The sequence below is a fragment of the Littorina saxatilis genome, linkage group LG10, assembly GCF_037325665.1.
Source record: "Littorina saxatilis isolate snail1 linkage group LG10, US_GU_Lsax_2.0, whole genome shotgun sequence".
NCBI classification, from domain to species: Eukaryota; Metazoa; Mollusca; class Gastropoda; order Littorinimorpha; family Littorinidae; genus Littorina; species Littorina saxatilis.
This window is the reverse complement of record NC_090254.1, coordinates 15,987,995-16,004,135: the sequence shown is the minus strand read 5'-3', so window position 1 is coordinate 16,004,135 and position 16,141 is coordinate 15,987,995. Positions and strand designations below refer to the sequence as shown.

The 16,141-nt window shown below is 40.9% G+C and overlaps 1 protein-coding gene across 1 annotated transcript; it reads right to left on the bottom strand.

Moving 5' to 3' along the window:
• Positions 1–4,939: 4,939 nt before the first annotated feature.
• On the bottom strand, positions 4,940–15,937 carry LOC138978270 (uncharacterized). The gene is made up of 8 exons (XM_070350936.1): positions 15,216–15,937; positions 14,588–14,690; positions 12,733–12,880; positions 11,652–11,808; positions 10,467–10,637; positions 9,032–9,172; positions 6,660–6,773; positions 4,940–6,247 (listed from the first exon to the last, which is right to left on the bottom strand). The coding sequence occupies exons 1-8, from the start codon at positions 15,406–15,408 to the stop codon at positions 5,943–5,945; spliced, it is 1,332 nt and encodes a 443-aa protein (XP_070207037.1). The 5' UTR covers positions 15,409–15,937; the 3' UTR covers positions 4,940–5,942.
• Between the last annotated feature and the right edge of the window lie 204 nt (positions 15,938–16,141).

Below are 16,141 nucleotides of genomic sequence, written 5' to 3'. Positions count from 1 at the left end.
AGATCTACATTTGATTTCATTGCAGACAAAAACATAACTCCTTTCCTGCCCTATTGGTTCTGATAAATAAAAGGATCATGACCATATGACACGATATCCTGGGTAAAAGAGATTCTTTCTTTATTTGGTGTTTAACGTCGTTTTCAACCATTCAAGGTTATATCGCGACGGGGGAAGGGGGAAGATGGGATAGGGGAAAGGGGGGGAGATGGGATAGAGCCACTTGTTAATTGTTTCTTGTTCACAAAAGCACTAATCAAAAAAATTGCTCCAGGGGCTTGCAACGTAGTACAATATATGACCTTACTGGGAGAATGCAAGTTTCCAGTACAAAGGACGTAACATTTCTTACATACTGCTTGACTAAAATCTTTACTAACATTAACTATATTCTATACAAGAAACACTTAACAAGGGTAAAAGGAGAAACAGAACCTGTTAGTCGCCTCTTACGACATGCTGGTTAGCATCGGGTAAATTCTTTCTCGTCCCAACCAATATGGGACTCCCCCTAACCCGCGGGGGGTGGTAAAAGAGATTACAGTCTGAGTTGTATAATATCTGTAAAACACCAACAACTACGAACAAATATTAACATTGATGATATTCAGTAGGTGAAAGTTGTGGGCACACTGAATTTGCAAGAGAATTGGAAGTTTAAGTAGTTAAATCCTCCAAATATATCACACAAAAGTATGCGTTCACTCACAATGAAATCAGATCAACAGGTACCTCTTAAAATCTAAACCAATATATATATGATTATGAGTAAAAAAAATGAAAGAAAAAAAACCACCCAACAAGATTGCTTTGTTACATCATTATAAACAATTTGCTGAGGGAACTTGGGTTCTTTTGACCGAGATTCAATAAATCATGCTGACCAGAAAAGTTAAAGCTAGAAAAAATACTGAATATTTGTTTGGAATGGTTCAGTGATAAGACATTTTACCATTAAAATTCTCCACATGTAAATAATCCAATACTAATATGATAGCAAAATAATAATTATCACTTTGTTGATTATTTTAACACACAATTATCTCCTCATTGATCAGTAAAAATCATCCAAAAAATTCGGAGCATTCATTCCAAGCAATGCACACATACAGTTACTACATCACTCAAAAATCACATCAAATCTGGGACTAAATGAGGTAAATTTCACAACTTGTGGGTTTTGTTCCCTTCCTTTTAAACACGCGCCAGCTCTTGTATTCACCTGAGACCAATTCTTTTGTATTTTGTCTGCGCAAAAAGACAGACTGATTAAGATTGCAAAACAATCACACACACACACACACACACACACGTAACATGTATCTAACAAGACCAGGTCACTTTGTTTGTTTGTTTGTTCGTTCATGGGCTGAAACTCCCACGGCTTTTACGTGTATGACCGTTTTTACCCCGCCATTTAGGCAGCCATACGCCGCTTTCGGAGGAAGCATGCTGGGTATTTTCATGTTTCTATAACCCACCGAACTCTGACATGGATTACAGGATCTTTTTCGTGCGCACTTGGTCTTGTGCTTGCGTGTACACACGGGGGTGTTCGGACACCGAGGAGAGTCTGCACACAAAGTTGACTCTCTGAGAAATAAATCTCTCGCCGAACGTGGGGACGAACTCACGCTGACAGCGGCCAACTGGATACAAATCCAGAGCGCTACCAACTGAGCTACATCCCCGCCCAGGTCACTTTGTTAGGGTTACCAGGCAAACATGACAATAGCTTGGAATCGATGGAGTACTGGAAGCAAAACAGTTGCATGTATGACTGGTCAAGCGGGAAAAAGAAAACATTCGGACAAAATAATAGTACAGTTACCATTCACCACAAAAAAATGAGGATCCTCCGTGAGTTTTATTCCCAACCCTCTTTTCTTCATAAAAAAAAAAAATAAAATAAAAAATACACACAAAACAACTTGAACACAATTTTTTGCAGCAACTAACAGTTGTTCTAGCTGCATTTTAAAAGACCTATATGCACACCCAGAGCTTAATCTCAAAATAAGACAATCCGATATTCCTTGCAATGAAAGACGATTTTATGCAGATCATGTCAACTTGCTTATGAGTTGTTCTTTGCTACTGGTCACAAGTGGGGGTCAGCTCAGACGGACGCATTTTTTCAATACAGTCTAGGGGAGAAACTGGTCACAAAGCACCCAGTACATGCCAGAGAGATAGGAGAATCGGCACAATCAAAGAAAATAACAAAATCATTCAATAGATATGGAAATATTACGATTTACTGTGAAAATGCTAGCAAAAATGGCGTCCTAAAATGGGAACGCACACTTGGTGCGTCTTTGAAGACTTACCTCCCGTTCTGTGTTGTTGATAATAGTCGTGTTTGTGCTGTTTTTGTTGAAATAGTATCTAATAAAACTGATGCAGTTCTTGAAATGTTGCAAATTATTGTTGTCTTTGTGAAATGCGAGAGTGTTCTGAGGCGTAATCTGCATACGGCTGATGTCCCACATAGGGTACCCCACTTCGATCAGCGTATCACTCCAAATGAGCTTCATAGCAGAAAAGCAGATACGCTACCAAAACACTGCATAACAGATCTACAAGTCTGAGCCAGAATCATTGAAATTTACTTTCTGTATAAAATATTGCAATCAAATTTGTTCACGCCGTCCCACAAATAACGCAGGTTACCCTCGCCTTCGATTCAAAGTAACTCCAATCTGACTGAATTACCATCGAAACGCAGATGACGAACTGATTCACCACACATTTGTGGTATTTTACACACAAATTTCAACTGTGTTGTTTCGCGATAAACAGCCATAAACAAACAAATGTGGCGCCGTCACGTCGCCTCGGAAGGAATAACGCAGGTGACCAAGACTTGTTTCCGATACCTGTCTGATTAAAATCATCGTTTTTTTCACAAATGACGGCTCTTTGGCAGATCTGGTGAGTTGGAAACTGTCTATGAATGTTTCATTTAATGTCAAATGCGTACATTCTTGTCGATATTGTTACCTTTGGGCTCATAAATTAAGTCAATCGTCGTGTTGTCCGAAAGTGACTTTTGTCAGCATAGAACTTACTGTGCTGTGACTGAGAAGAATCTTCCGATGACAGTAGTTCATTTCACTACGCGACTGCAGATCTGCAAGGAAACTTATGGCAGGGGAAATAAGCTTAACTGAAGACGAATAAGCGGAGTAACTGTTCTTCAACGGATTGCTCTCACTGATCTAAATATTTAGATCTTGTCGTCTGCTAGTCTGCTAGTAAGTAGTCTTTGGTCGTGTGAAAGTCACATCTATTTCGACTGTGTGCATCGATCCGTGTAGTGAAATGTTGATCTTTGATGATTTGGCAACATAACTTCGCTAAATGTGCTTCGAGTGTATCTCCCCGTTAACCGCATTTGAAAACGTCTTTTAACAAGACCATGTTTCGACAGCCCAGACGGGGAGGATCCTCGATAGCTCACAGGGTATATAATGTTTTCCGCCGTTTTTTGAAGAATCCTTTCAAATTTGCTATTCCAAAAGTACCTTATGACACGACTCGAGTGGCAAAGAACATTCTCTGCAATTCCTGTCTCAGTCCGTGCAGCCGTTTCGGGTCCTATCGTCATCATACAAACATACACACAGACACACAAGAACCAGCTTTAAAAGTTAGATTATGTAGGAACCGTGTGAACCAGTGATTTTTTCTTATGTACAACAGATACTACAGTATTTCTGCTTTATGAAAAGCAATATTTCAAAAACAAAACTAGAGATTTGAATTTTGACCACTTTTCCCCCTTTCTGTCACCAGTACTGAAGAACAACTCACCTACAAGACGGAACATGGGGTTGGGGCATAGGCGACTGTGGTAGATATATTAATGCAAAACATTCATCAAGCTTACAATATCCACAAACTCGGACCATTTCAAGTTTGTCTCAGAATCCCAATGGGTACAAACTTACACCCTCACACACCTGTGTTTGGTCTGTAAATTAATGCAAACACAGTCTCCCCGTTTTAGTCTCTTGATCCACACTAACACATGTACAAACATTACCCAGTCTCCCATATTCAGACTAATGATCCATGTTAACACAAACGGTCTTCTCCAGACAGTTTTCACGATTCACACAATCTCAGTCTTCTTCAGTCTACCTTACTCAGCCATACACTTGCAATCCTTACCCAGTGGTGCCACTAGCCATTTTAAAAACCTGTGTTTGTTCACAATGACGTATCTTGGCTCTCACAAAAATCAACTCTGTCATATCATTCAGTCAAAACACATCTTTAACACTGTTGTTCTTTTTACATTTAGTCAAGTTTTGACTAAATGTTTTAACATAGAGGGGGAATCAAGAGGAGGGTCGTGGTGTATGTGTGTCTGTGTGTGTGTAGAGCGATTCAGAGTAAACTACTGGACCGATCTTTATGAATTTGACATGAGAGTGCCTGGGTATGATATCCCTAGAGTTTGTATTTCATTTTTTCGATAAATGTTTTTGATGACGTCATATCCGGCTTTTTGTAAAAGTTGAGGCAGCACTGTCACACCCTCATTTTTCAAATCAAATTGATTGAAATTTTGGCCAAGCAATCTTCGACGAAGGCCGGACTTCGGTATTGCATTTCAGCTTGGTGGCTTAAAAATTAATTTATGACTTTGGTCATTAAAAATCTGAAAATTGTAAAAACAACATTTTTTTTTTTTATAAATGATCCAAATGTACGTTCATCTTATTCTTCATCATTTTCTTATTCCAAAAACATATAAATATGTTATATTTGGATTAAAAATAAGCTCTGAAAATTAAAAATATAAAAATTATGATCAAAATCAAATTTTCGAAATCAACTTAAAAACACTTTCATCTTATTCCTTGTCGGTTCCTGATTCAAAAAACATATAGATATGATATGTTTGGATTAAAAACACGCTCAGAAAGTTAAAACGAAGAGAGGTAAAGTAAAGCGTGCTATGAAGCACAGCGCAACCGCTACCGCGCCGGACAGGCTCGTCACTTTCACTGCCTTTTGCACTAGCGGCGGACTACGTTCAATTTCATTCCGTGAGTTCGACAGCTTGACTAAATGTAGTAATTTCGCCTTACGCGACTTGTTTTAGTATAACGTTATTTGCTGTCTGTCTTCTTCTCTGATTTTTTTCTTTCTCGTTTTGTCCTTTTTTAAAAAATTTTTTTAGTATTGTAGCTTACGAAGACATACGTCAAAATCGGTCCTTATTCTTGTTTTTATTGTTGGTGTTTTGGCGAGTACATTTCCATTGTTATCTGGTTCTTCTCACCTGCAGTCTCTTCTTCTATGGTTGCATTAAATCTGACGGAGAAAAAAACCCCGGTGAGACAAAATATTAATAAGTGTACATGACCCATTGCAGATGTGAAACCACATCTAAAACACTATGATTGCGTTATGTCTGACAGGGAAAAAATAAACCCACACTGGTCAAACTAAACACCAATCAGTGTGTGTACAACTAATTGCTGATATCATTTCTGGCATTTTTGAGAATTGTCAGGTAAAATACAGGAAATACAGTGGAACCCCCCTTTGATGGACCCCAGAAGGAAAGAGGAAGCGGGGAAGACCCAAGCAGACTTGGAGACGAACAGTGGAGGGGGAATCAAAGGACCTCAACCACTCCTGGGCGACCCTGGAAAGGCTTGCAAGAGACAGACAAAAGTGGAGGTCCTTTGTCGCTGCCCTACACGCCACCAGGCGTGAAAGGCATGCCAGCCAGCCCCCTTTTAAGACCTCCAAAAATCAGAGAAAAACAGGTCTTGAAAAGGAGGTAGTCTTAAAGTGGGGCGGGGGTACATTTACACAGGTGATCAGAGAAAAAATAATCATCCAGGTCTTAAAAAGGGGGAAGTCTTTAATTGGGGGGTCCTAAAAGGGGGGTTCCACTGTATCGTGTTCAGGACGTGTTATCAGTCAATTCTGTGTTCCGCTTCAGGCCTGTGCTCCGTCTCCCAGTCCACATGAACGAAAGCTCGTTCCACATCCCTCAAACTCTCCAGCTTTTGCTGAAGGCTTTCACCAATCTCGTGTGTAGCGTCCAACATCATCTCCTTGGGAAGAACGATGTCCACCTCCACCAGGAAACGATTGCCGAAGTGGAAAGCACGCACCGTGTCGATCATGGTGATCTGGTGATTGTGGTTCAGGCAGATCCACGTGATCTTGCTCAGAAATTCTGGTTTGGCCGACACCCCTGTCAGCATGCGGATTTGTTCTGCAATGTGATGAGAGAAACGGGATGTTAAAACATGAAGCATGGACAGTGGAACCCCCCTTTTAAGACCTCCAAAAAGCTGAGAAAATCCCGTCTTAAAAAGGAGGGAGTCTTAAAATGGGGGTAAATTTACAGAGGTTATGAACCAAAAATGTGAAAAAAAACAGGGTCTTAAAAGGGAGGAAGTCTCAACTTGGGGGGGGGGGGGGGGGGGGGGGGGGCTTAACAGGGGAGTTCCACTGTAGTGAAGTGAAGGGATAGACTCCATTCTCATGATTATGCCCCTGATAATGGTTGAAAATAATTTTAACTGTTCAGCAATTTTTTTTTTTCTGAGGGAGCACCGCGCTTGCTCGGAGGAATGCGTGTGTGTCGGAGAGGAGTAGAGAGAGGAGAAAGGAAAACGACAAACCTAAACCAGTATTCCACCAGGACACCAGAATGTAGGCACCAATGACAGCTGCTCCTGCAGGATCGATGAACACCACATTTTGCTCACCTGTCTTTTGAGCAAACTCGTAGGATCCTGAAACACATCAAATGCTGCAGCGTTTAACATAGTAAGAGACCCCACTGCTGAAGCAATTAAGTCTACACTAACCCAAACACCCCTCTTTTCATCAGTGAATAATGAATGGAAGAGTTGAGAGAAATTCAAGTTTTACGCCCTCACGGCAAAGCCATTAGGGGCATGTTCCCGGGTTTTAACCCGACTTTAGATGAGATACACAAGTGTATGCGTGTTTAGGTGGTATCCGCCACCTGCACTTATGGCAGAATGACTGAGGTCTTTTACGTGCCACTGTGGTGACACGGGGGTGGGAGATGGATACCGTCTCTGGGTCTGCACATAAAGTTGACCTGTGTCCGTCCCGGCCCGGCTTCGAACCAGCGACCTTTCGATCACAAGTCCAGTGCTCTACCACCTGAGCTACCCGGGCCCCCGAATGGAAGAGTTTCCTTGATTATCTCCTCTTGATACATTGCTGTCTTGATCTTATACAGTGGAACCCCCCTTTTAAGACTCCCTCCTTTTTAAGACCTTGTTTTATCAGACTTTCCGTTCATTACCTCTGTAAAATTAACCCCATTTTAAGACTCCCTCATTTTTAAGACCTTGTTTTATCAGACTTTCCGTTCATTACCTCTGTAAAATTAACCCCATTTTACAGGGTTCATACAGACACCTGACAGTGAAATTCAAGGAGTATTCAAGGAGTATTTCCGGTATCCCAGCTCCACCATGGCAGGCTCCAGAGAATCAATCAGGGTGGTTGCATAAGCATGTCCAAGAAATTTGGAAGCGTAGTATTCCGTTTGGACTTGCTGCCCGTTCCAGCAACGAACAAAAATGTCAAGTTGCTTCATTTTGCTGAAAAACTTTAATATTAACATTTTTTTTTTTGCCTGCACTTCAGAATTCAAGGAGGTTCAAGGAGGTTAAACACAAGAATGACCATTTTCTTCAAATTCAAGGAGATTCAAGGTCCTTGAAAAGGGGGGTTGAAAATTCAAGGGGATTCAAGGAGATTCAAGGAGCGTATGAACCCTGATTTTAAGACTCCCTCCTTTTTAAGACCTTGTTTTATCAGACTTTCCGTTCATTATCTCTGTAAAATTAACCCCTATTTTAAGACTCCCTCCTTTTTATATTTAGTCAAGTTTTGACTAAATATTTTAACATCGAGGGGGAATCGAAACGAGGGTCGTGGTGTATGTGCGTGCGTGTGTGCGTGCGTGTGTGTAGAGCGATTCAGACTAAACTACTGGACCGATCTTTATGAAATTTGACATGAGAGTTCCTGGGTATGAAATCCCCGAACGTTTTTTTCATTTTTTGGATAAATGTCTTTGATGACGTCATATCCGGCTTTTCGTGAAAGTTGAGGCGGCACTGTCACGCCCTCATTTTTCAACCAAATTGGTTGAAATTTTGGTCAAGTAATCTTCGACGAAGCCCGGGGTTCGGTATTGCATTTCAGCTTGGTGGCTTAAAAATTAATTAATGACTTTGGTCATTAAAAATCGGAAAATTGTAAAAAAAAATAAAAATTTATAAAACGATCCAAATTTACGTTTATCTTATTCTCCATCATTTGCTGATTCCAAAAACATATAAATATGTTATATTCGGATTAAAAACAAGCTCTAAAAATTAAATATATAAAAATTATTATCAAAATTAAATTGTCCAAATCAATTTAAAAACACTTTCATCTTATTCCTTGTCGGTTCCTGATTCCAAAAACATATAGATATTATATGTTTGGATTAAAAACACGCTCAGAAAGTTAAAACAAAGAGAGGTACAGAAAAGCGTGCTATCCTTCTTAGCGCAACTACTACCCCGCTCTTCTTGTCAATTTCACTGCCTTTGCCATGAGCGGTGGACTGACGATGCTACGAGTATACGGTCTTGCTGAAAAATGGCATTGCGTTCACTTTCATTCTGTGAGTTCGACAGCTACTTGACTAAATATTGTAATTTCGCCTTACGCGACTTGTTAAGACCTTGTTTTATCAGACTTTCCGTTCATTACCTCTGTAAAATTAACCCCATTTTAAGACTTCTTCAAATTTAAGACCTGATTCTCTCAGATTTTTTGAGGTCCTACTTTATTCACATGAAATAACTACTTATTGAGGACCCGAAAACTGTGAAAAACAAAATAAAAAATACACACTGACATTGATAACTGTGACAGTGAATACAAAACGCAGCATAGTTTAAGAACTTGTCTTGTGAAAGTCTTTCAGCGCTTATACCACAAGCATGAACCCTACCTAAATATCCACAGACGAGAGCCATAGAGTTGGACAGGATGTCATTGCGATGGTCCTGCATCAATACGCCCACAGAGCTGGACAGGCCGCCGTGTCTCTTGCCAACCAAGTAGCACGTCAGAAACAGGCCAAATTTCACAACTGCAACAATAACAGACAAATTTTGCATAAAATTTGGCTGAAATAGAACTAATAAACACACACACACTTGTACCATTTATAATATGCCAGTATGAGAAAACACACACACACACAAACAACAAACAAACAAACTGCACTCACAAAAACTCAGGAACTTCTTTGAGCACACACTCTTTTGGCATTCTAGAGAAGAAGAAAATCTGCCCTGGAAATTCATATGGTGGCTTCCCCTCCTTTGAAACTCTTTTCGGAATCTAATAAGTATTTTGTCCAAAATTTGCACAGCACACAATCTGCAAGCTTTGGTTAAAATACTACTGTCTGAATAAAATGCAAATCAATATATTAGCCTCATAAACAAGTGTTGTTTTGAGATAAACTACTCTACAAGACCGCTGTCACAGAAAATAATGCCACAGATGAAAAAAGTAATTCGTGGGCGGGGATGTAGCTCAGTCGGTAGCGCGCTGGATTTGTATCCAGTTGGCCGCTGTCAGCGCGAGTTCGTCCCCACGTTCGGCGAGAGATTTATTTCTCAGAGTCAACTTTGCGTGCAGACTCTCCTCGGTGTCCGAACACCCCCGTGTGTACACACAAGCACAAGACCAAGTGCGCACGAAAAAGATCCTGTAATCCATGTCAGAGTTCGGTGGGTTATAGAAACACGAAAATACCCAGCATGCTTCCTCCGAAAACGGCGTATGGCTGCCTAAATGGCGGGGTAAAAAACGGTCATACACGTAAAATTTCACTCGTGCAAAAAACACGAGTGTACGTGGGAGTTTCAGCCTACGAACGCAGAAGAAGAAGAAGAAAAAGTAATTCACAATGACAAGAAAAGCGTGGTAAAATCTAAAGACTTTATGCAGTATCAAGCAACGAAAGGAACACCAAGTACTGAATCAATGGATGGCTATTTTGACACTCAATCCAGTTTGAAGTGTCCCAGGTGTATCGCCAAAAATTCCATTCAAGCTACTATATAATATACCAGTAATCTAATTTTTGTGCTTCAGTGGAACCCCCTTTTAAAAAAAACAACGAATATAAGACCCCCTCCCTTTTACGACCCTTGACACCTAATTTTCTCAGATTGTTTTAGGTTTTAAAAAGAGGATTGCACTTTACTACAGCCATGCTCCCACTACCAAAGCTACAAACCAAATATCAGCTCAATCGGCCCATAAACATGAGAGATTTGAGTGTTGACAGACGTACTGAAAGACAGACAGAAGCCCACAAAGATGCAAATATGACAGCAAGAGAAAAGCACTCAAACAGCAGAATATCTCACCCACTGTGGATGCAGTGATGACGATAGTGGGGATCTCAAAACGAGGGGTACCACTCTTGTCTGAGGTATAAGTGACAATCTTCTGAATGGACTCGATGATCAGCTGGAATGATGCCAGGGACATGATGACTGACAGGACCACAATGGCTAAAGGTTCCAGTCGTCTTTTCCCTGAGAAAAAGAAATGCAAGGAAAAATACAATCTAGATTCTCAATGAACATTGAGACATACACACACACACCTGCCCACCCAACCACACACACAAATGATACACGCACACACACACACACACACACACACACTCACAAATGATATCAAAATATGAAACCTTCTCCAGTTTCTTCCTTATTATATCTATAAAAAAAAAGAAAACTAACATATGTCTTCACACACATGCAGATAGACACACCACAACAGCCTTCAGAGAGTATACTTGCAGCACTCACATTTGTGTGTTTTGTTTCTATACATTCTCCTTGAAACAAACAAAATTGTGCTTCTTGCTCAAACACTCTTACATGCTCAATATGTGTGAGCTTGTACATGTATGTGTGTGCATGGGACACTACACAGACACACACTAACTCCTCAGGCTTATGCTGCTTGCTTAAACACTCTTGCACGCTCATCCTCAATGATATGTGTGAGCTTGTACATGTATGTGTGCGCATGTGACACTACACAGACACACACTAACTCCTCAGGCTTATGCTGCTTGCTTAAACACTCTTGCACGCTCATCCTTTTTTTTCATTTTCATTTTCATTACTTTATTGTCCCATCGCTGGGAAATTCGGGTCGCTTCCTCCCAGTGGAAAGCTAGCAGCAACGGAGTCGCCCTACCCAGGTGTCTGCGTGTTTAGGTGTATTCAGCCACCTGCACTTATGGCAGAATGACCAAGGTCTTTTACGTGCCATTGTGATGACACGGGGGTGGGACATGGCTTCCGTCTCTGGGTCTGCACATAAAGTTGACCGTGTCCGTCCCGGCCCGAATTCGATCCTGCGACCTTCCGATCACAAGTCCAGTGCTCTACCAACTGAGCTACCGGGCCCTCAATGATATGTGTGAGCTTGTAAATGTATGTGTGTGCATGTGACACTACACAGACACACACTAACTCCTCCAATCATGAAAACAGATAACAAGGTGTAAACAAAGCCACATCTTCAACATAACATACCTGATGGGTAGTTGTATGGACTGGACTGTTTGACGGCTCGAGATGTGTACCAGATGACGACGCCAGACAACAGGTCCACCGCAGAGTCCACAAGACTTGAGATGACAGAGAAAGAACCGGACAGCGCTACTGCTACTGATTTGGCAACCAACAGCAGCTGAAATAAATAAGGATTACAGTAAAACTCCCCTTTTTAATGCTCCAAAAGTTGAGAAAGTCAGGTCTTAAAAAGAAGGGAGTCTGAATATGGGGCTAAATTTACAGTGATACATGTAATATGAACAAATCAACAACAACATACACGGGTGAAGTAGTACATCTTGAACGGTCTTTTCACTGCAATGGCTAAATGTGCAACAGTAAATGAAATGAAAGCTAGCTGTTTAAAAAAAATGAATACATATATATATATATATACAAAACACATGCATGCACGCAAAAACTGGTTGGAAAACGCACACACAAACACACACAGAACCAGTAACTAAAACACAACGCATGCATACATCTTTCTGTATACCTCAGTACTTGAACTGGCAAAGCACATGCCATCAAAATAATTAAGTTCAATATGTAGCAATTAAATTATTAATGTTTAAACAGAAATGCATCATAATTACAGCAAAAACGTAGATGCCAGATTTGTATAGTTTTTATGTGTTGTGGAAGAGTTGCTCACCCTTGGAAATACTGGGGCAAACAAACACGCGTAACAGTGAAATCTTGCCAACAACTGACATCCCGGTAAAAATTAGCCCCAGCCTATGTTTTCTGCACTCTTTGCTCAATATTATGCTCTTTTTGTTTGGAAGTATATGCACATCGGAGCTGACTATATTCATTGACAATGTGATCACGTCCCTCAGTTCACAGATCCATGACAACCTACGGACACATGCCACTCGCTAGTGATTGGCCTACAATGTCACGAAAGTTTGTTTGCCTTAGTATTTCAAAAGAAAGGCAACCCTTCCACAACCCATAAAACCCCTCCTAGCTGGATCAAAACAATTTACTTTCTGCCAGCTTCAAGTATGGCCTTTAGGCATACTACAGACATGTAGCAAAACAAAACACTCACCAGATTTGCTGCAAAAGAAAGCTGAGAAAGACGCACGGCAGCTTTATTCATCAAACTCTCTTGAATCAAGCTCTCTTCATCAGTGTAACCTTTCTCTGCCAAGGTTTCAAACTCTTCAATCAGCTTGTCCTGTGCCTTGTAGTATTGTCTGCACAAACAGCAAATCAGCTAAATCAAACACCACTGCGGTCCAATAACTGCAATACAAAACTGTTCATCTGCACTCCTCAACAACAAAAACCCCACACAAACCATCGTTATAATAATAGAGAATGCTCAAAGTGAAAAATTTCAGTCTTTTTATTTTTGAAAAAGTTATTGTATACATGTACATGACAGTTTCAGCACATGTTTCCTTCCTGAAGAGAAATACCTTCATTTTTGGCTCACGTAAGTGTAGCCTATGCGATCGTAACTTTGTCTGTCTGTGCGTGCGTGCGTATGTGCGTATGTGCGTATGTGCGTGCGTGCGTGCGTGCGTGTGTATGTCTGTGATAGAAACTTTAACATTTCCGAGTCTATGGATTACGTCAGTCTCGGTCAAAAGTGTTCGACGTGTGTGATAGAAACTATTTGAAGACGTCACATTATGACGTAAGAGGGTTAGACGTCACGCAAAGGAATTACTGAAAGTCTCGGTCATTGTTATTGTGAGCGGGCCGAGACTACTTGGCAGATCCAGGGTCTCGCTTTCTTGCACAGTTTCACCTATGCTTACTGTGTGTGTGTGTGTGTGTGCCTGTGTGTGTGTGTGTGTGTGTGTGTGTGTGTGTGTGTGTGTGTGTGTGTGTGTGTGTGTGTGTGTGTGTGTGTGTGTATGTGTGACGGAGTGATTGAGTTTGTGTTACTGTTTGTCGATTTCTTACGTGAGCCTTGAAGGCTTCGCCTCTTGTTATGAAATATAATTTCGGAATGGGCTTTCTTCATGCCTGAATTGTTGTAAATCTTGAAACAGATTTATTTGTACAAATCTACCATCTTTATGTAACTGAGTGCCCGAAGCACAAGAATCATCTTTAAATTGCTAAATGAACAGCCCTTTAAAATTGCTGTGGATACGCAGAGGTTCCAAGAGCAGACAAGGAGACAGCAGCAGCCAGACCCTATTACAAATAGAAAGCTACAATTGACTGGTGTCTAACCGGTGTCTGACGTACAAGAAACGCCAAGCTACTATAAAAAGCTGACACTCAAGCCATCAAGGCCGGCAAACAACTCTGCAGAGTCTGCTGTGAAGGGTGACGCGCAGTACCGCCAGTAGTCTCCCTATCACACTCTCCCCCATTTAAATGAACTCAGTCCCCAAAGTTCCGAACCCAGCTATTTTTAAGTCCCTCCCAGGATCATGGGACGGGAACAGAACAAAAAATGAACCAATGGCCATAACACCATTTTTGATCATATCATGTCATTGTCAAGTCCCATCCATGCTCGCTAGTGCCAAATGAAACTGAGTGCCCGAAGCACAAGAATTATCCTTGGAAGCAGAGCCACTCAAACAGGATTGAGAATTTTAGAGCTAAATTAATAGCCATGTAAAAACTGCTGAGGTTCCCAAAAGCATACAAAGAGACATAAGGCAGCAGCCAGACCCTATTACAAAAAGAAAGCTACAACTGACACTGACAGGTGTCTAACCGGTATGTTATATATTCATAATTGATACAATAACGTACAAGAAACATTGAGCTACTCTCAAATGGCCCACTCTCAAGCCGTCAAGGATGGCAGACAACTCTGCAGAGTCTGCTGTGAAGGGTGACACAGCAGTCTAGGCTGTCACTTTTAAATGTGTGTCAATTGTCATTCTCACAGATTTTATGTGTTTATTTACTCAAAGGGAATGTGAGCAAACCTGATGCTCTTTGTTAAATTCCTCCCATCTTCCGTGGTCTTGCTCGATTTCCTGTTGGTGAAATGGGACAATGGCATCTTCCACGATGAATCGCCATCTGTGTCTGAAAGAACAACACACTGCATAAATTAATAACAAAAAAATGAACACAGATATACTTCAGCACTGTCAAAATCTGGAGTGGAAAAATGAGAGTGACACATTTGGAATATGTTTTATGTTTAACGAAACTGAATGTTATTGTTATGGAGTTGTTCAACTTGTTCTCAAATAGGTGTAACACTTCATTCATACAGTTTACACTCATCCATCACAAGGTTCCTGAACATAAATCAACTAATCATTAACTTGATTAAGTGCAGCAAAAATATTATTTGAATTTTCAAGTAGATAAAACTTCATTAATGGCATAATTATTATAATCATAATTAATATAATTATAAACCAATAGGCCCAATGAATATTATTTAGGGCAATCTTCATGCATATATATATCCCTCTCTCAAAGCAGTGAATGAATCTCAAAATGGTCACTCTTCTTTTAGAATGTGATATGTCACTTAAACGAGGCTAAATCATATATTGCCTTACTTAGAATAATTTGTCATTGACATGAAAAAGCAATTACCGCAGAAGCAGGAGTCACCAGGAGCAACTTCCACCAGACAAACAGAGTGAGCAGACGCTGCATCGGTTGGTGTAGCTTGTCTGCGTCTTGGAGATGCTGTCACTGTCAGAAACTGGGAATGGGAGGGCGAGTTTTCAGCTGGATGTAGCATTTGATGCAGTTCCTTGCTGTCTTTAGCATCGTCCCCTGCCATTGTTAATATTGGGATGAGATGATTTGGCTGGATGTTCGTTAGGGAATGGATTCTGTTGTTGTTAGACAGTTTTAGGCAATGACTAACGACGGTACCCACTAACGATGCTGACAGTGACACAGTGACAGGGATTTCATCACACAGCTACACACACAAAAAGATAGACCTTATGTAAGGACCGAGCTGATTGCTGGGCATTGCCGGACGACTAAGCTCTAAATCTATCTGCGTTGGGACACTTGTTGACGTTGTTCTGCCATCACAGGCACATGATGATGAGTCACACATGCACGTTCATGCGGTACACCATACATGTAGTGATGTACTTTCATGGGTTCATGACGTTATCGTTTGCCGGAGTCTTGGCCTAGGTAGACAGCTTGCTGAAGATACCAGTGCCGCAGACTAACTTTGCACGGTTGTACTGCAATTCATTATGTTACATGCAAGTATGCAGTCGCCTTACATTACAACAACATTTTGCAAGATCTTTGGACGCGGAACATATCTCAACAACAAAGCGTTCTCAAGCAAGCGTGCTTACAATTTAAAATCAACTGTTTGAGAGGGTCCGCCTAAACTACGCGCCAGCACGCGCTAGCACGCGCTAGCACGCGCCAGCACGCGCCAGCTTGAACCATAGCACTTATATACTTTATTTTTATATTTCTAGTTAGTTCATCGTCCATTCTCACATAATACAAAATTTCAAACTTCAATGATAAAAAATACG

What these genes read in the sequence shown, in the direction of transcription:
- LOC138978270 (XM_070350936.1), bottom strand. Translation starts at nt 15,408, where the DNA reads ATGGCAGGGGACGATGCTAAAGACAGCAAGGAACTGCATCAAATGCTA. An exon ending in TTTCTTTTGCAGCAAATCTG is followed by an intron (nt 11,809 to 12,732) that starts GTGAGTGTTTTG and finishes TATTTATTTCAG; the next exon opens with CTGCTGTTGGTTGCCAAATC. An exon ending in CATCACTGCATCCACAGTGG is followed by an intron (nt 9,173 to 10,466) that starts GTGAGATATTCT and finishes TTATTGTTGCAG; the next exon opens with TTGTGAAATTTGGCCTGTTT.